A 20,386-nucleotide genomic window follows, 5' to 3' on the forward strand; every position below is an offset into this window, starting at 1 on the left:
GGAGGGACCTGAGGAAACACTAAAGATACAGTCTGCCTTCCAGGCCTTCAGCTGGAACTCTCCAAGGAATTTCTCAAAGTAGTAGACCCAGGCATGCATAACAAAGACAATCAAAGGAAGAGGTACTTTATCCACTAATACAAGAGCTCGCTTTAATAGCTCTGGTATGGAGTGGAGAACAGGCTCCTTTGGCTGGAGAGTACTTTGTTGCACTTCAGGGAAAGGATCTGCTTCTCTCATCTGGAGGGAATTTCTGTATGAAAGCTGAGTCTTACGAGTGTTTAAATATTCTTAAGCAATAACAAACAGTGGAATGAGACAAGTCAATTAAAGACAATTCACTGAGGTTGAGTTCAGAGTGTTTGGAATTTTTAACCATATGCTTTATTTGATGTCAACATCAAAGGAATATTTTAAAAAGCAAATTCAAATCCATAAGTTAGTAACAGTTCAAGTTAACTGCATTAAAAAAAAAAAGTATTTACATCTCTCCATACTTGTATACCCTATAACTGTACATAAACTTTTGCACTTCAAAGCAGTTGTCACTTATAAAATGAAAGTTTTCAAAATGCTAGGTAAACATTTGCTAATTATGACTTTTTGAAAACAATACTCCTTTGGAAGATTCCTCTTCTTTGTGCTTATAGTTGATCTGCAAACATTTCTCAAAGTTTCTGGAAACAAATATCTGGAAACTGGCCTGGAAGAAAATCATAGTAGACAAGGGCTAAGTGCAGACATAAGCAGCTCCATTTTGTAAACAAAGTTCCGGCCTTCCATTTTATTCCACTGAACTTCTTTGAAGGGTCCACGAAGATGATTCCATTTGCTATCTTGTAAAACATCACTTTTTGGAAGGTCTTTACACTGGTTACGGGGAAACTGAACCATAATCTTGCTGCCACTTTCAGGGCCATTACGAACTGTGGAACAAAACCAAAAATTCAATATGCTCATTTTCCAAGCTAGAGACAACAAAGATCACACAACTTCATTTTCCATGAGTATAAAAACCTTGTTTGTCTATCAACTTGAAAGTGCTCATTTAAAAGTGCTTTTCAGGTTCAATATGCTAAAATAAAATTTACTAATTTATAGATACTAGGCTGGTATAAATATTCATGAATTACCATTTGTACTATAAAAATGTGGCAAGATGAATGTTGGTTTAGGAAAGTCAAATGTCCTATACATTTTCAGAACATATTATTTTTTTCTAAAATACTTGACAACCCAATCATTCAATGACTTGGTTAATATATACCTACTATGTGATAAAACTCAAATGTTCAAAATCAGAACTGGAAAGGATGGAGGAAAGATTATTCCAAATATGAACTTTAGGTTTTAATGAGGCTTTATAACCCAGGAAAGAAAAGAAATTATCAATAAGGGCCTAGCAATGATCAAGCCTGCAGATTCACAAGCTCTGATCCTGTGCGGAAGAATTTCTAATTATCCACTCTTTCAAATATTTAGAGCAGGTATTAGAAAAGGTCCCACTAAAACCATATATAATTTTCAACTAGACAGTATGTATACATGCCTATCAAAGTGCCCCACTCATAGTAGGTGCTTCATAAAACACCTCTCTGTTCCATCCCTTGACCATCTTTAGGATCAAGTATTATTCTTGCATATTTGCAGCAGTATACATATTTTATCTATCTATCTATCTATCTACCTACCTATTTTTGGCCATGTGGCTTGTGGGATGTTAGTTCCCTGACCACGGATTGAACCTGGGTCCACGGCAGTGAAAGCACCGAGTCCTAACCACTGGACTGCCAGGGAACTCCTCAGCAGTGTATTTTTAAAAAGCATTTATCCATTAAAAGTTTTGAACTGCAGGAGCAACAATGCTGATGGCATTTTTCAGATAATCTCTTAGGAAAATGTGTTGCCAAGCAAGACATTTTTTATAACTACTAGAAAGAGAAGTAATAACCTGTTGCTCTGAATAACAGCTACGATGAGATAAATGCTCAGTATAATTACTGCATGAACTCACCTACTGCAGAGATAAATTACTATTAAGTATAGTAACTATTGAAGCTAAATGTTAAGGCCAAACTCCCAAAGGTCTCTTCACATTCAGAGAAGCAGAAAGTACCTGAAATAGCATAGTCACCATTCGGGGAGGCCACTGTTATGGCAGAGGCATTGCCAATGCTCTCTATGGGCCCAAGTCCCACGTGATTACTGAAGCTCAGGACCTGCCAGCCCATAACCTTGGCTAGCTGCTGAACTGCATGCACCTGATGCTGTGACATCTGTGAATGAAAAAGGAAACTTCATTGACAATCAGCATGGGTATTTACTTTGCAGTGACTTGACATCGTGACTGTAAAATAAACTTCTGTTGGGGTTTTCAGTGCCTAGCACAGGAACCCTATCTTATGTTTGAGGAATCCTCCTCTGTGTGACCACTGAGGGAAGTGAACAGCACCCCACCTTCTACTGCAGAAGCTACAACAGCCTGATACTCGCTTTCCTGTCCACTGGCAGCTGGAAGACAGGCATACAACCTGAACTTGGCCAAGTGGAACCTCCCACCTGGATCACTGATTATGAAGCAACATCTAAGTAGTAGCAGGGTGTGTAGCTGAATATCTTCCATTAACCCCCTCAAGTCCACTCTCCACCCTACTCTGTCCTGGGAGGCTGAGCCATATGGTTACACTACCAGCTTTTGTAACTAGGTCCTTAGTAAAGAGACACTCCTGAAATTATCCTGAATGTGCCACTTAAGACCCGACTGATACACGGGGCAATTCAGAGTGCATTCTGTCCCAGCGATGAAGGCAGTAGTGCTGGGATGGCAACAGTAGTGGCATTGCCCTGGCTGTGGTTCTATCTAGCTTCCTTTGACCCTGATCCATTCGCAAGTCTTATTCTCTAGACTTCTCATCAATTCTGGAAGCTATCCAATAGGCTTTCAATATGTTTCTGCGTGTATGCGTAAGCCGACCAAAGCCATTTTAGATGCAATCAACCAAGAGCTGCCACACCTCATGAATGCATTTTATTTCCTTGGTACCACACAAGCAAGTCAGTATAAAAGATTATTGCTTCTAGGATGGAGAGTGTCAGTATTTTCAAAAAATTTTATGTGAAACATAAATATGTGTTTTATGTGAAAGATTCATTAGCATTTCAAAGCCTACCCTTTCTTCCATAACTCATATTTCAATGGATCATCACAACTCCATGAAGAAGGTAGGAAAAATACTGTTCTTACTTTACAGACGAAGAAAGAAAGGTCCAGCAATTTGTCCAGTGTCACAAAGAAGGTTTGTGACAGCACTCTCCATACTGTCCCTTAATAAGAGGAACTGTTTCTTAGGGCTCAAGAGGAAAGCATTCCATTTATCATAATGGAGAATGGACACTATAGCTTTGTATCTGATCTCCCTTTCTCTGGTTTTCTTGGGTTAGTAATTCTAAACTTTTATGTGGTCCTGGAGGGGTTGTATATCTTGGCTAACATGAGAAATGAAAAAAGTCTGATAGTCTCAGAACTGGTCCTGCATCTTAAATACAAACTAAGAGTAGAAACAAATCTAGGAGAGTTTGTCAACACTGTCAATTAGCCCGTAGGTTGTAAAATGTGCACTAGAAATTAGGTGGCAGGGAAAAATGGCTTTTTAAAAATAATTTTACTTCTTACCCACTTTGTTCTTTCAATAATTATGAGTGGACCTGTAGTGTGCAACTGTTACCTGAGACAGAAGGAAATCCTGCAGCTCCTGCTCCTGATGAGACAGAGTAATTACCCTTCCATCTCTGTGTACGACTCGGATCTGCTCAACTCCAATATTCAACTGCAGCTGAATGGACCTTTATAGACACATATACCAAAAATCAGAAACGTTGAAAATTACCTTATACAACGCCAAAAACCTTAACATCAAAGAAAAAGAATGTAACAGACAGTTTTGATAACCTACACCAACACCCACGGGGGAGAGTTTTCTTAGGTTCAATGGAAACCATCAGACTCTCTCTAAACTACTGTAGGCCACTGAGCAGCAGGCTACTCAGAAAGATACAGCGGGAGAAGCACGGCTTGCCAGCAGGCCAACAGCACTTGCTCCTCTTCCGCGGCAGGCCTTTCAGCTGTCAACACTGCAGCAATACACCTTTGCTGCAATGAAATGAGATCCGCATTGAGAATACATGGGACCTGCCCTGACTTAACAACCTGGTTCCTCACAGGAGCCACGCACCCTTGACAGCTCCACAGGCATGGTTTCCAGGGTGCCCACCAGAGACACTGCCCACTGTTAGAAGTCACACCATCCCGGGAAATCCAAAGTCGTCCCCATCAGGGATTTATAATTTCTCCCAGTCCAGAACCATTGGAGACACTGCCCACTGTTAGAAGTCACGCCATCCCAGGAAATCCAAAGCCGTCCCCCATCAGGGATTTATAATTTCTCCCAGTCCAGAACCATTTTACCAATATGGGATCATTTTTGCCATAAGCAGTGTTGCCTAGTAACACACATGGCATCTTTCCTTATCAAGTTACTAGGAGACTAGAGCGAGAGTTAACCAAAGGTCAAATTCTCATACAGAAAGGAAATAGGGTTTGTTAACTTCACCCTCTCCTGAAATAATCAGCAAACAAGTCAAAATACGTACGCTCTATTAACTAGGCTTAGGTCAAACAAAGAAAATCATAAAATAGCCAATGAATATATACGCAGATCACAAAACTCTTCCAAACTAATTTATAAATTTTTAGCATATGACATGTACATGCAACACAAAACTCTCCAGATCAAATAATCTAGATGAACAAATGTGGAAAAAAATAGCATTATCTTTCCACATTTGATAGTACCTCTTTTTTCCTAACTTTGTTTTACAGCAAATATTTAAGAATAAAGCATTTTGGCAACTATCTATATAAAATTGTAATTTTGATGAAGTTTACGTATTTCTTTCCAAGAAAAAACACAAAATTCAGAAGGCTTAAAGGAAAAGACTTATAAATCTAACGAAATTTTTAAATTCTCCTTTTTTAAACAAAGGTGTGAGGGAAGAGGAATTTGTAACCACTTTGAAAAGCAAATTGGTAACATTAATCAAAATTTTAAATGTCCTTATCTTTTGACACTGAAGTTACACTTGGAGGAGTTTGTACATGTGTAAGCATATCTATAGGATAAATTATTTTGCTGGCGTCCAACTAAAATGTTCAACAATAGAAAGTTGGGGAGTTCTAAGAAAGAGAATTACTTTCAATTTTAAATAGCATAAGATGACCCCACCAGCTATAGAAGATGGGGAAAAGGGCATTCTACACTTCCTTCTACTTCCTCTCCTGTCCTGATTCTATCAAGGCTACATTATCACAAAACTTTCTTCACAGAAGTTTAGAACATTTACACTGGATTCTATAACCATAATCCCACAGTTGTTTGGTCTTAGTTCTAGATGTAAATAATTCAATTGCTGATCAATTTTTTCTTTTCCTCTCCTTTGTGCTCACTCTCTAAGTTTTTATTATGGAAAATTTTAAACACACACAGAGGTAAAGTATAGTATAATGAAAGCCGATGACCCCGTCACCTAGCCTTAACAGTTAAAAACGTACACTAACTTTGTTTCATATATTCAACACTTCCTCTCCCACCACACCCCCGAGCCACCCCAATTATTTCATTATTTCTTTAGGTAGAGGGGGAAGAAAGCCATGATCCACTCCACCGATCTTTTCTGAGAAGTTTCAAGACTGATTTCCTTTGCATTGTATACTCTTTTACCTTCTATATTTGAACTTTAAATCATGTTCGTCTACTATTTTTCATTTTTATAAAAAAAGAGAATTAAAACATCCCTATTAAAATATAGTGTTATTATATTACACATTATTATATTATATATTATTATATTCCCCTACTCTTGAGGGTGGTGATTTCGTTTCCAGTTGCGTTTTGCTCACTGAGAGACCACTGTGGCTAGTTACGTCTGCCTGAAATAAAGCAACTAAAGCTTGAAAAATAAAACATACAGACCCTGATAAACATACTCACTCTCTCAGACTGACCTGGAGGAGGGGACTCAGCTCCATCTTTCTAGTTGTTAATTTTCAAAGAGGCTAAAGTGGAAGCCCAAAATGTCTTTCATGGCCACCAGCTAACTATATTAACGTGTTCCTCCCCACTGCCCACAGTTCTACTGCGATATAATTGACAATGTCATTATATCCGTTTAAGGTGTACAACATAATGGTTTGATATTTGTATATATGGCAAAATGATCACCGCCATAAGTTTTTTTAGCATGCATCACCTCACATAGTTACCCATTTTCTTTTTCTTGTGATTAGAACTTTTAAGATTACTCTTTTATCAACTTTCAAATATACAATAGAGTATTATAACTATAGGTTCCATGCTGTACATTACTTCCCCAGAACTTATTTACCTTATAACTGGAATTTTGTACCTTTTGACCACCTTCACCAACTCCCCACCACTGCAACCACCAATCTACTATCTGTATATTAACTTGTGATTTATGAATATAAATCAAGTAGACTGCTCCTCCAGGAATGCTGGGGACAAAAGTCATTAAGGGCATAATCATGAACTGGATTAGACACAGGGGTTGTTTTAGGCTCACTATGGAAAGGACAGGCTCTAATATAAACAGCCCTCCTTACTTCAAATACCCCAGACTGGCCACAGCCTCTAGGCAAGAACTGAAGCGGATCGGAGTCTGAGGAAGCGTGGCAGCTTTCCACTCAATGCTGGGGTTCCTTCGTTACCACAGCTCAAATATGTGACATTTACCTAATAGAGACTATTTTAGACATTCTTACCTCTGTTTTTTTGGGGTTTTTTTTTTTTTTTTTCTGTATGTTTTGGCCGCACCACGCGGCATGTGGGATCTTAGTTCCCCAACCAGGGATAGAATCAATGCCCCCTGCAATGTAAGCGCGGACTCTTAACCACTGGACCGCTAGGGAAGTCCTTACCTTTCATTCTTAAAAACACTCTACAGCTGACATAATTTACTGGAATGTTATGCCACCCTAGCAAATAAAAACCAAAATCTTGATACAATCACTCAGCAAACATCAATACATAAAAAGCAACTTAACATATTAAACAACTTCTTTTTGATACTTACTTGCATATTTGTTCATAGCCTTGTGATGTGATTAAGACTTTCACACTAGATTCATAAACATCATTAATATTTGACCAATGAGCCTGTATCTGAGGATCTTCAATGCGACTTGCTAAGCTGTCAATGGTTGCAGCAGTTCTTTTAAAGAAAATAAGTTAAAATTTTTATAAAGTTACCATATAAAATAATAAGATGATAAATCACTTATCAGTTTTACAGTTATTTGAAAACCAGATGACTACTTTTTGAAAATACCATCATTTGAAAAGCAAAGATTTTAAAGAAAGGTCAGATGTAGCTCTGATGTGCTGGTTCTCAGTTTCACATCACGGCACATTCTCATGCCACGTTGATTTCCTTTTAACTCCATTTGTTTTCTGCCGCTCAGAAAATCTTACCAGAACACAAGTGAGAAGGATACTTCCAGGGTACTAACCTCAGCTCTGTAAAGAATATAAATTACTCATAAATATCAGTACTTGATCCCTGGTAACAAGTGACTTGGGACATACCTGCACCTGGAATTATAATTCCATTACTGTCATGGAATTATAATCATTTTCAAGAGAACCTAGAGAGACTTATTGCACAATTAAAACCTATACTCCAAGAAAGATAAATATGGTAAGCATAAATGAAAAATAAGACCCATCAAGTGATAAAAGATAAATATGGTAAGTATAAATGAAAAATAAGATCCATCCAGTGATAATTATGTACCAACTACTATAACAAGTGCTTTTATGAATTATTTTAACCTTACTAACAATAGTAGACACTACTATTATTGCCTCCATTTTTCAGAAGGAACAAAAGCAGTTTAGCAGTGTTTAGTAACTTGCCCAAAGTTTGTAACTGTTTGGGGCACAAAACCTGGAAGTCTAACTCCAGAGCCAATAATCTTTCCTTTATATTTTATACACACTAATGAAAAGCCACTGCCTAGAACCAAAGCATAAATTATGTAAGTTAACCAAATTACTGAGATCCTCAGTTTCTAAAATTTGACTCTAGCACTTTACTGGAAAGAGAAGGAAAAGCCGGGAGGAAATGGAAGAAATGAGAATAGCCACTGAGGACAAGGGGTTTTTACACCAACAGGCTTGGGCTTTGCTCTTTTATCCTGCTTCTGCTCTAGTACTGGTTTCTTTCAATCCATTTTTAACTTTACCTTCTTTTTCTGTGATTTGTTTCCCTGGCAGTGCTTCAAAAATTTTTACAGCAGATAAATATGTATGTGAGAGTTTTGATCTCAGTATTATATCTATCAACAAACTGGGAATAAAAAAGTATCTAGCAATTGAGAATTGTTAAAAGAAATCATGGATAAGTCACACAATGGGCTATTACATAGCTATTAAAATATCTCTGAAGGCAGGGTATAAAACTTTATGATACCAGATTTATTAAAAAATAAAAAAGATACACATGCCCTGACACATATACTGTTGACCCATGAACAATGGGTTTGAAATGCATCTGTCCACTTATAAGAGAATTTTTTTCACTAAATAATTACTACAATACTGCACAATCTTTGGTTGGTTGAATCCACAAATGCAAAACCTGGGAAAAGGAGGAATGGCCTATTTGGTGGCCGACTGTAAGTTCAACTGTACAGAGAGGGTGGCACCCCTAACCCCCGTGTTGCTCAAGGCTCAAATGTATGTAAAAATATATGAACATGTTAATTGTATGGAATTATACAGATGGGTTGATACATTTGGAACATTATTTCTATATCTAAGGGGAGAAAAGGGAATATTTTTAAAACTTTGCTGCTTCCAAGATTACAACTACTATTCAGAAATTTATAAGCGTTCTAAAGATAACTTTTTCCATGCCCTTCATTTATTTCAGGGAATATTTAACTTTATGGTTAATCAGAAATTTGCAAGATTAACAATATACTCAAATTAATAGCTTTTATACTTGAAATGTACAAATGGAAAGTAACAACAATAATCTAACATATAATATTCTTACTGTTTATAAGGAACGTCTGTATACATTATTCAATTTGATCCTAAGACCAGACTCCTATACCCCCAGTTGACAGAGAAATAGAGGGCCACAGATATTAACTAACTTGCCCAAAGTTACTTAGCAAGTCATTGAGCCCTGGCTTAAATGCATCTTTTACCCTAAACTCCTTACTCCTTTCACTGTATCATGCTGTTGTCTCTAACATGTCTTCCTAATTCATTTTACTAAAAGTTTCCATTCTGAGACCAAAGACTAATATGCTAATAAAACCATGACTGTATTAACAGGAAAAAACCAAAAATCAACAATAAAATGTCATCCACAAAAACAGTGTGCCCACGCCTGTTGAGTACCACCAAGGTGCAATCATGAATGAAGTAAAAACAGACCTCTTCACTAAGCGTCAATAATAAAATAGAAGAGCACCCTTTAGCATTTGGAAGTGATACATTCATTTAGGTCCAATCATGCAAGTTTTTTTGGTAAATGATGTGTATGGAAGAAAGAAAATGAGCTTTGGGGTTACATAAACGTGGGCATAAATCCTGATTTTGCTAACCTTTCAGCTGTGTAACCTTCAGCATGTTGCACAACTTCTCTAAACCCCAATCTTCTCATCAGCAGAAATGGGTTAACATGATCTGCCCCAGAGCTAAGGATTAAATAAGTCAACATATAGGAAAGTGCCTTCCAAAGTCCTAAAATGTGTGACAACCAAAAAATAGGGAAAGCTTCAAAAAAGGTTTAAATCAGTTCAGGAAGAGCATCCCATGGACGGGTTACTGAAGATAGTTTGGTGTCCCACGGCAGGTTCCTAGTCAGTCGTCTTTGGAAACATTAGTGCCAGTGTCAGAAGCAATATATTAAGTTACATGGGCAATGGCGCTAAGTCTTCCCCAAACTTGACAGAACCATCTACGACCATAAACTCTCCTACCATAGCCACCTCCATCTCCCCGGAAAAAAAATTAAAGCATGCCAAAAATAATGTAACTAATAAAGATAACTAACAAAGGAAAAAGGAGTGCAGTTTCAAAGAAAAATAGTAACTCTGTCCTTACCTACTCCTCAGAAATATATGCTTTGCTTGTTTAATTATTTTTTCCAGGAGCCCTTCACTTGACTGTATTGAATTAATTTCATTTTTATCAAAAGCTTGAGGACCCGAAAGTCTCATTCTCTTGTGGCCGAAAGGTGCACTTGCTGGATGCGGCATCATGATGGAACTCAAGGTCTGTTTATGAAACTGTAACAAGAACAGCCGTTTTAAACAGCCAGTACCCACATATTAACTACACAATATTCGATCAAAACATGGCTCACATTTTGGAAACATGAAAGCAATGGATCTGAACCACATATAAAGGCAGTCTTGGCACACAGATAAATGTTAACATCTACTAGGCCACATTTAATGTGAATTTGTAAAGAGAAGGGTCCTTCTCAAGCTGCTGTTTTTATTTTAAAAGTTTTAAAGTAGAAAACCAAATATTCTTTAGTAAGTCCCATTGACAGAAACCATGAAATCAAGAGATAATTATTCCACCATACCCTAGATTAGAGGTTCCCAAACCTGGCTACAACAGAACCGTCTGAGGAACATAAAAAAATACTGATTCTTGCACCACCACAAACGACTGAACCAGATTTTGGGGTGAGGCAGAGAAGGCTGGAATATGTACTTCTATTAAAAGATTTTCAGGGGAGTCTTTTGAAATTAGCCTAAACTGTGAACCAGCACTCTGGAAACATAGTTCTAGATGACGTGTAAGTAGAATACATCCTGAAATAACTCAAGTAATCCTTTTCACGGGCTCTGGCAAGATATTTTCCCTGATTACCCAATCAGAATACCCTCTAGCGTGCATTTCTTACACCTCTCTATAAAACTTGTGGTGTATTTCTGCCACCAGAAGCTATGCTTGGGGACAGAGACTGTATTCTGATTATCTCTGTATTCCCTGAGCCCACAGCAAGGATCTTTCACAGCCCAGCTAGTGAATGTCATCGCTATATGAATAACGAGGACTCAGGAGAGGGGAGTGTGTGTACATTCACTGCTGTGGATACTCTTACCACAATGCAAGGAAAAACAGTTACTTCATTACCTCTCTAATCAGTAGATGCAAATTATGCTCTAGGACATAAAGATGGTCCTCTGGACTTTGCTTCTCGGTAGCAGATTTTTGGGATTTCTTATCATTTGAAGAATGGCACAAAGAAATAGATAACTGCAAGCCTATTTATAAAAATAAGTAGGACAGATATAAATAACCTATAATATGGACAGGCACAAACTGTTTTCATAAAGTATAATCACAGCCCATTCTCAAAAGATACATTCTGAACTTTAAGAGGAGGCTTTCGTGATCAACATTTTTACACCAAAATGACTACTCATGAATATAATAAACTACCATATATTTTAACAATTCAAATTCTGTTCACCTACAGTGTGGCTGCTGACCTTGAGCTGTGGCTAAAGACAGGTGAACAGAAGCTATATGTTAATTTATTTCTTCTAGATTTTAAATTAAAAACGGAACAAAACAGAGTTAACATCTGGTCTTACTGACTAGAAGACAGATATCGTTCCCTGTTCCCATGAGAATCAGGATGAAATTTTTCACTCCTAAAACCTATTCCCTTGACAAGATCTAAGAAGATGCTCAGAATTTATGTAAAAAACAAGTGCAGCTAATTACAAATTGATCTCTAGGTAAGTCTAACTGCTTTTGAATAATATTTTAAATTCAATCTCCACAAATTTAGGAATATTATGGATATTTAATTATGCATTTTCTAAACAGAAACACTAATTGGAAAACATACATGCACCCCAATGTTCATAGCAGCATTATTTACCATTTGCCAAGGAAGCAAAGTAAGTGTCCATCAACAGATGAATGGATAAAGAAAATGTGGTGTATATATATACAATGGAATACTACTTAGCCATAAAAAAAAAGAATGAAATTTTGTACTCTGCAACATGGGTAGACTTTGAGAGTATTATGTTAAGTGAAATTAGTCACAGAAAGACAAACACTGTATATCACTTATATATGGAATCTAAAAAATAAAACAAACTAGTGAATATAACAAAAAATAAACAGACACACAGATATAGAGAACCTAGTGGTTACTAGTGGGGAGAAGGAGGCAGGAGGGGCAATGTAGGGACAGGGGATTAAGAGGTACAAACCACTATGTATAAAATAAATAAGTTACAAGGGTATATTGTACAACACAGAGAATATAGCCAATATTTTATAACAACTATCAATGGAATATAACCTTTAAAAATTGTGAATCACTATGTTGTACACCTGAAATTTATATAATATTATACATTAACTATACCTCAATAAAAAAATAAAATATAGGGACTTCCCTGGTGGCAAAAACTCCACGCTCCCAATGCCAGGGGCCTGGGTTCGATCCCTGGTCAGGGAACTAGATCCCACATGCATTCCGCAACTAAGAGTTCGCATGCCACAAATAAGCCGCAACTGAGGAGCCGCAACTGCTGCAACTAAGACCCAGCACAACCAACCAAATAAAAAAATAAATAAAATATTTTAAAAAATAAATAATTAAAATAAAAAAATAAAAAAAACTAAGCATTTTCTAATTGACATCTCATTTAGACAATAAGACAGGATCCCTGAGAAATCTTCCACAAATGGTGCTGGCATAGACACCTCAAAGCAATTCTTACTGAATAACAGCCTTGCTAGGACAAACTTTAACATATATTGTTTAAAGACCAGGAGTGACACTACTGAGGACACAGAGCAGAGTCAGCAGTGTAGACTGTGTTGCATACTTCATTGCCTGTTATTACGGACCGCACACTACCTCTTTGCTCTTACTGTTCCTTCAGCACACCCAAATAGCTACCCGCTTTGTCCTGTTCCCCAAACCACAAAGTCCTAATTATAAATCTCAAAAGGGTAGGCTGCACTTACTTGGAAAGGGCTGAGAGATAATCTGGTTTTTCACCACAATGTGAGGGATCTGTGATTTAATTTGAACAGCTTCCCGAGAGAGCTGTGCAAAAATTTCTTTACATAAGAGAACATTTTGTGCTGCTTCTAATTTCGTCTGCCAATGTGGGGAACCTGAAAGACAGGGGACATACGTATATATTAATTAATTATATTAGGTATCAACTAGCTTAAATGATGATCTGAATACATATGACAAAAGTTTAGAAAACAGTGCATTATGGCATATAAAACATTTTACTTCTTTTACACACAGAAAACGGGTAAATAAGTTCAATCTTTAAAAAAAGATCACACAGCTATTCACTAATGGTTAATTAACAAATTATAAATACTTACATTTCCAATTGCTCTTATTCCTAAGTACCTATTTTTCCTATCTTTGTTTATCGTCAGTTCATTTGTAAATATAAGCTTAGATAAGACCAGAAGTTAGAGGATAGAACATAACTATACCTGGTTTGGATTTAGGCAAAGGTCGTTTGAAGAGGTTAACTGTGCCAAGATCACCTATGTCTGGAGCCTGTTTTTGAATTGAAACCTATGTGACAATAATAACACGAAAAAATGTTAGCAAATTAGCTTCTGGGCTATTAATAAGAAATTACTTGAAAAATACTTTGACAAATACCTTGATATATGCAGAGCCCTCTAAATCACTAGGAATCTGGACATCAAGGGGACAGTAATCTTCAGGTATTTTCTTGTCCAGATCAATATCTGTATTCTTTATTACTTCAAATGTACCATGATGGGGAAACAGAGATCCTAAAGGCGTATTAAAAATAGCAAAATCAAAACCAGTTAACATGTTAATTTAACACAAATTATTAAATGTATAATAATATTTCACATACACATCACTAAAGCATAAATTAAGTTCCTATGAAAAATGTGTGTTTTGGGGGAAGGGAGAGGCGTGGTAAATAAAAGGAAGCAGGAGAAAAGAGTTATTTACCTTAAAAAAATAACATGCCTTAGTCTAATGGTATCATAATAATATGAACTCTACAGGCCATCCAAACTGTTTTATTCAAATGGAGTTTTGACAAAATGAATATAATTCTAGAAAATACTTCCATAAATTTAAACTTTGGAGATTAAAAACTTCTAGAGCTCAGTCTCTGTAATAAGGTTGCAATTAAAGGGTTCTGAATTCAGTAAGAGAAGGACAAAAGGAGAGTGTATATACCACCCTTTTTTCAACCAATTCCTAGACTTTCATGTGATGTCTTTTATGTAGTGCCTAAGTTTGGGATAGTTGTCCTGGGCTGCTGAATTACTGGAGGAGTGGGTAGATAAATGTAACTGCTGTTTAATAACAAGGGAAGATGTTCAAGATTTTCTTGCAATTAAAAACAGAATGTAATCAAATCCTTTTATAACACAGGTGACTATCCCACAGAGAGAAATTAGGTAAAGTTCTTGCACATAATTATTTGTTGGGAAGAGCTTACAATGTCCAGAGCCAGAAAGCACTGCTTCTACAGACTACCCATTAAAAATGTCTTTGTCATCTCGAATTCATCTTTGTGATAGAACTCTACCTTCAGAATTCAAAATTTCCCAATTCACATCAGCGCTAAGGCATGTAGGTCCTCCAGTACTTAACTACCTCAATTTACCTTCCTTTAATTTTGGGATAATGATGGCTTGCTCTGACAAATGAATCCTTTTAAAATATCACTCTACTATTGTTACCCCAGTGATCACAGCCAGGGCTCCTTGCTTTTTTATCCCTTGACATTCAAAGTTTTTACCCCATTGAGCTGTGACTCATAAACTTTTACTGTATCCTCTGAATATACTTCAGCAGCTTAAAGACAGTACCATAATTACCTTGAAAAACCTGCTATTATATATCATAGCTCAACAACAAAGAATTTATACCAAAAGATGTGAATTCAAGATATTAAACTCTGATATACTTCAACAAAGTATATTCCTTAAGTTAGTGTTGCAACCTTGGCTGAATGGAAAAAGGAAGGCGAAGTGTTTTCACCACTGTTTCTCTTCACCCAGGATATGAAAACAGCTTAGCAGGCTTTAGGGAGAAAAATAGAATAAGGAAGAATAGAGAAGTTTCTTTTCTCCATTTATGCCCAGTTTTTGAGGGTTACTGGTAAGCCTGTGATTGAGGACGCTAACCCTACCTCCTTATTTCTGACTAAAATGTCAATTATGGTTCAGGGTGTATCAGCACATAAACCCTATCTCTGAACTTTCAATTAAATGTATCTAAAATGTTTTCAAATTGAATATAAACTATTTATACATATATTTACATAGGCTGTGATAAGGGTAATTTTAGCTTTTTCAGGCTTATGGGCACAGAAATTAAAACTTCAAAATGTAACATATCACTGAGAAATAATATTATTACAGAAGAATATGTGGGAGTTCCCTGGCAGTCCAGTGGTTAGGACTCAGCACTTTCACTGCCAAGGGCCCAGGTTCAGTCCCTGATCCGGGAACTAAGATCCCACAAGCCACGCGGTGCGGCACCCCCTTCCCACCCAAAAAGGTAACATTACAACCTACCATTTATAGTTTTTGAAAAACTATATATTAAACAATAATCTATACCTGCACTTCTGTAGCTCAGATCTCCAAGAATTTTATCTCCAACTTTTCTAAGTTTCCAGTGTTGCCTCAGTCTCAAAAGCTCAGAGTTGAAGTCTCTTTGTAGCTTATTTTCTTGGTTTTCAGTGACTGATTTAGTCAGTCTTTCTGCCCCCTTCAGTAGGATTTGTGCTGCTCCAGCAAGTGACTTCTTTTTAGATATCAACTGCAACGTCTGAGGATTCTATCAAAAACAATCCAAAAGTGTAGCTCTGTATTATTTTTTAAATGATTTTAAAATGATACACTTTTCTCAACAATAAAATAACTACTCAAGGGAAAATTTAAAAATTAAAGAAAAGCACGGAGAAGGGCGAAAAGCACATATAATAATGTTTTTTTTAAAAAAAAATAACCGTAACCTATTTCTTTGGTCAACTCAAATAAAGATTTGTGTTAAACCAAATCACCACAGTGGACTATAAATCAGAACTTAACACTGCATCAACCTGGCCCAGCCTAGGTTAGGTTCCACTCTCTGTACTGCCATTCCTCTCCTATGTATGCCACTCTCCCCCCCACCCACACGTACACCCTTTCGAAGCACTCAGTATACTTCAAAGTCCATAACTGGAAAACTGATGAGAAATCAAAATCTATGTATTGTATATACATATATAAATATCCACAATCACTACCAATTCATGTAGACATACTTCCAAAAAGCCAAGTTTAATAAAAGTTTTCTGGCTGCTGCATAAGAGTCAAAATAATAAAGTTTCATAAAAATGTCACAATTTTTTGATCATATTACAGAACCGAATTTTGAGTTTTTGGAGAACTCAAGAGAGTTAATCTTCAAATCTTCATCTGGACTTAATTTTGCATTTAAGGAAAAGGAAACAATGGGCACACAGCCTAAAAGATGGTCCTGGGACTTAAAAAAACGGCACCATTATTCAATCAAATCCCACAAATACCTGTTTTGGAGGAAGTGCATCCTGAGAGACGGGATCAAGAGTCATAAATTTTTTATCCCTAACAATACTGAGAACATCATAGAGAACACACATCTCTGTCAGGGCACCTCTCAAATTGTTCCTCACTGAATCCCAAGGCCAAAGGGAAGGTTGAAATTTCACCAACCCTAAAAAGAGAAAGAAAAAAAGAGAAATACACAGGTATTAGTTATAGAAAGCTCATTTAGAGGTTTAAAAGTACTAAAAGAAGAAATAATGAATTCTATTTTAAATTGTTCCCTCTTTTATCCCATTCTCTCCACCCTTTCTTGAATCTTGGTTAACATTTAAGTTAGTATTCCTACAATGTCAAAACAAGTATGATATCTAATTTCCTAAGTTAACTCTAACATTACAACATGATAGGCTTTCAAACAACTTTTAAAATTTATGCAAGCCTTCTTAATAACCTTTTTTTCTTCCAGCTTTCAAAACCTGAACAAGTAATTGTAGAGAATTTCCAATACACAGAAAAGTACAAAAATAAAAATGACCTATAATGGCAGCATTCAGATAGTAGACACTATTAACACATCTTCCAACCTCTTAATCACTTTTAAAAATTAAATTTCATGAATACAGGCTCATTGTACAGAGTTCAAACAACAGAGTTATAAAGTAAAAAGTGAAAGTTTCCCTTTATTCCCCACCCTTAATTCTCTCCCCTCCTGACAGGCAGTCACCATTAACAGTTGGGGCACACCCGTCCAAATGTTCTTCTATGCATTTACATACATATACTCCCAGTTTTCTATTGCTTGCTTCTCCCTGCCACCCCACCAAGTTAATATGTCCTAGAGACAGTTCCAGATCTACTTCATTCTTTCAACACTGTATGATATTCTGGAACATAGATGTACAGTAAGTTTACTCATTTCTGTTTAATGGACATGGAGATTGGTTGCAACAACGCTAGCAGTGGTAAGCATCTTGAACACACATCTGTGTATACGTCAACTTTTTCTGTAGGTTAAATCATTAGCCATGATATTAGTGGTTCAAAAGAGATACACACTGGCAGTTCCCTGGTGGCCCGGGTTCAATCCCTGGTCAGAGAACTGAGATCCCACAAGCTGCGAGGCGTGGCCAAAAACAAACAAAAACAAGCAAACAAACAAAAGAGATGAACATTTAAAGATTTTGATACATACTGAACTGCTGAACTGTCACCCAAAAAGGCTCTAAAAATTCACATTCCCAACAAGAGATATTAACAATCTTTTTAAATTGCTATTAATCTTATGCATGAAAATAGTATCTTAATGATATTTTCATTTGCTTCTCCCTACTAGTGAGATCTGAAGTCTTTCCTCTGTGAGCAAACTGTTTATATCTTTGGCCTATTTTTCCAATGAATTGTCTTTTTCTTTTCAGATTCAAGGAACTCTTTGAACATAAGGGGTATCAACCACTTGTGTGTCATATGTGTTGCATATACTTTTCCCAGTCTGTCATTTATCTTTTTACTTTGTTTATGGCATATTTTTCCATTATTATTTTAAAATTTTATGTAATTAATATACCTATTATTATACCTATCTTTTCCTTTATAACGTCTGTGTTTCCTATCTTGCTTAAGAAGATCTCTCCTAATCCCGAAGTTATATGATTATAACTTCTTTCCAATATTTTGTTTTATTCTCTTCACTTGCATTTCAATCCTTGCGGAAATATTTCTGTGTGAGGTCTGAGGTAGTATTTACCTTTTATTCCCAAACGGATCCCTAATTGTCCTAACACGACTGGCTTGAAATGCCATCTTTAAATGCCCATTTACACAGGGTTTCTTCACATAACTAAATCAAGAACTGTTAATGTTTTTTTATTCTCGACAATAAGAATACAAAAACCACACATACTTTTTCTATAATTCTCTCCTAACTAGTTTTATTTTCCTTATAATCCATTTACTATATAGCATCCAGAGTGATCTTTTGTAAACAAAATCATCTGTCTACTTAAAATCCTTCAAATTTTCAGCTGTCGTTCTAATAAAAACCAACTGCTTACCCTGGCCTACTGGCTCTACATGATTTGGCCTCTGCCTACCTCTTAGATCTTATCACATACTCCAGTCAATACAAATCTCCTTTCAGTAGGTGTTACTATAATCATCCACCTTGCACAGGGAAACAAAGTAACTAGTCCAAGGTCACATAGCTAATACGTATCACAGCCGAGATGTGAACTACAAGGCTCTTAACCAGGGTGTGCCACACTACAGACGCTCTATTAAAAACGTAAACACTTCACCAGTGACAGTGTCCCTCAAGCGCTCCCACTCAAGGAAACCTGCAGAAGAATAAGGAGTATTAAGAGTCAAGCAGTGCCCTAAATTGTCCAGGTGACGAAGAGCACAATTAATGTTTCGCGTACCTACGTTCGAAGTACTTCCACGCACAGCATCTCACCTGGCGCAGGAGAGGCAGAGTGACATTACCTGGGCGGGTACCGGGAACCCCCAGACCCGCCCAGTAGAATCGAGCAACAGACACGAGCCTTACCTTCCTCGTCGTCCTGGTCCGCGCTGGACCCGGCGCCCGCCCAGTCCTGCGCGTCGCCATCTGCCCCCGCAGCCTCCTCCTCCTCGGAGCCCGAACCCTGGCTGAAGTCGATCCGCTGGGCCAGACGCGCCAGATTCTGGGACATGGACAGCGGCTGCAGGTACGTCTCAGTGCCATCCAGGCCCACCTCCTGGACCTGCTTCTCGCAGGCAGACTCAATGCTGATCCGCACAGCGCGCACCCCAGACATGCTGGCGGCGTCGGCAGGACCCCAGCGCCAGCCGAAAACCGAGGGAGGAAGTATGTGCGCCTCTGTGGGGAGCCGGGAACCCGGGAACCGCGGCGCCTTGGAGGAACTTTTGGGAAACCAAACGCTGCTCTAGAGCTGGAAACAAAGACGAGAGCCCTGAGACTTCCCCAGAATGCACTGCAGGTCCCTTCGCGCTCCCCCCTCCCCACCTCGTTGGAGTCTCGCGGAAGGAAACCGGCGGCTGCGGGAACTCTGCACTTCCGGACGAGCGCTTCCGGTGAATCCCACTACGTCGTCCGGAGAAGCTTCCTGGTCTGTAAGAGGCGTGGCTGGCGGTGGGAGAGTGGGATCCGGGTGCAGAGAGCTTGGAGAGGTGGGTCCCTGGTGTCCACCTCCGTTTTAAGTGTTGCTTGTTGGAAAGTGATGGAGGATAGAAGGATGAAGACGACCGAAAAGAAGCAGGGGAAAGGAGATGAATGGGCCCCTGGATCCTAGCAATGAGAGGCCCTCTGAGAATGCTGAGATTTGAGGGCTTACCCCTGGGGTAGAAACAACATGTCTGAAGAGTTAGAAAATAAGGGCGTAGTTTGAGGAAAGCAATGAATTGTGCTTATCACTACTTAAAATTATACTGCATAATTAGTTTGTTATCTAAACTCCCGTTAGTGGTAAACTCCACGGCGGTGACTATCTCTGATGTGTAATAGCGCATATTTCTTCCATGCCTGAGTTAAAATAATATTTATAAGATTAAGAAACACTGATGTGGGCGTGAAGGTGGTGGGCTTAATTGGGAGATTGGGATTGACATATATACACTAATATGTATAAGATAGATAACTAATAAGAACCTGTTGTATAAAAAAAAATAAAATTCAGAAAAAATATTAAAAAAAAAAAGCACTG

General features: G+C 37.7%; 1 protein-coding gene across 1 annotated transcript; it reads right to left on the reverse strand.

The window, feature by feature from the left end:
• Positions 1 to 582: 582 nt before the first annotated feature.
• Positions 583 to 19,673, reverse strand: MED17 (mediator complex subunit 17). Its single transcript, XM_061202706.1, has 12 exons — positions 19,231 to 19,673; positions 16,688 to 16,854; positions 15,732 to 15,951; positions 13,777 to 13,913; positions 13,602 to 13,686; positions 13,107 to 13,259; positions 11,244 to 11,374; positions 10,197 to 10,381; positions 7,150 to 7,287; positions 3,726 to 3,843; positions 2,117 to 2,276; positions 583 to 926 (listed from the first exon to the last, which is right to left on the reverse strand). Exons 1-12 carry the CDS (start codon positions 19,478 to 19,480, stop codon positions 715 to 717), a joined length of 1,956 nt encoding a protein of 651 aa, XP_061058689.1. The 5' UTR covers positions 19,481 to 19,673; the 3' UTR covers positions 583 to 714.
• Positions 19,674 to 20,386: the final 713 nt, after the last annotated feature.

The sequence above is a fragment of the Eubalaena glacialis genome, chromosome 10 (genome assembly GCF_028564815.1).
Source record: "Eubalaena glacialis isolate mEubGla1 chromosome 10, mEubGla1.1.hap2.+ XY, whole genome shotgun sequence".
NCBI classification, from domain to species: domain Eukaryota; kingdom Metazoa; phylum Chordata; class Mammalia; order Artiodactyla; family Balaenidae; genus Eubalaena; species Eubalaena glacialis.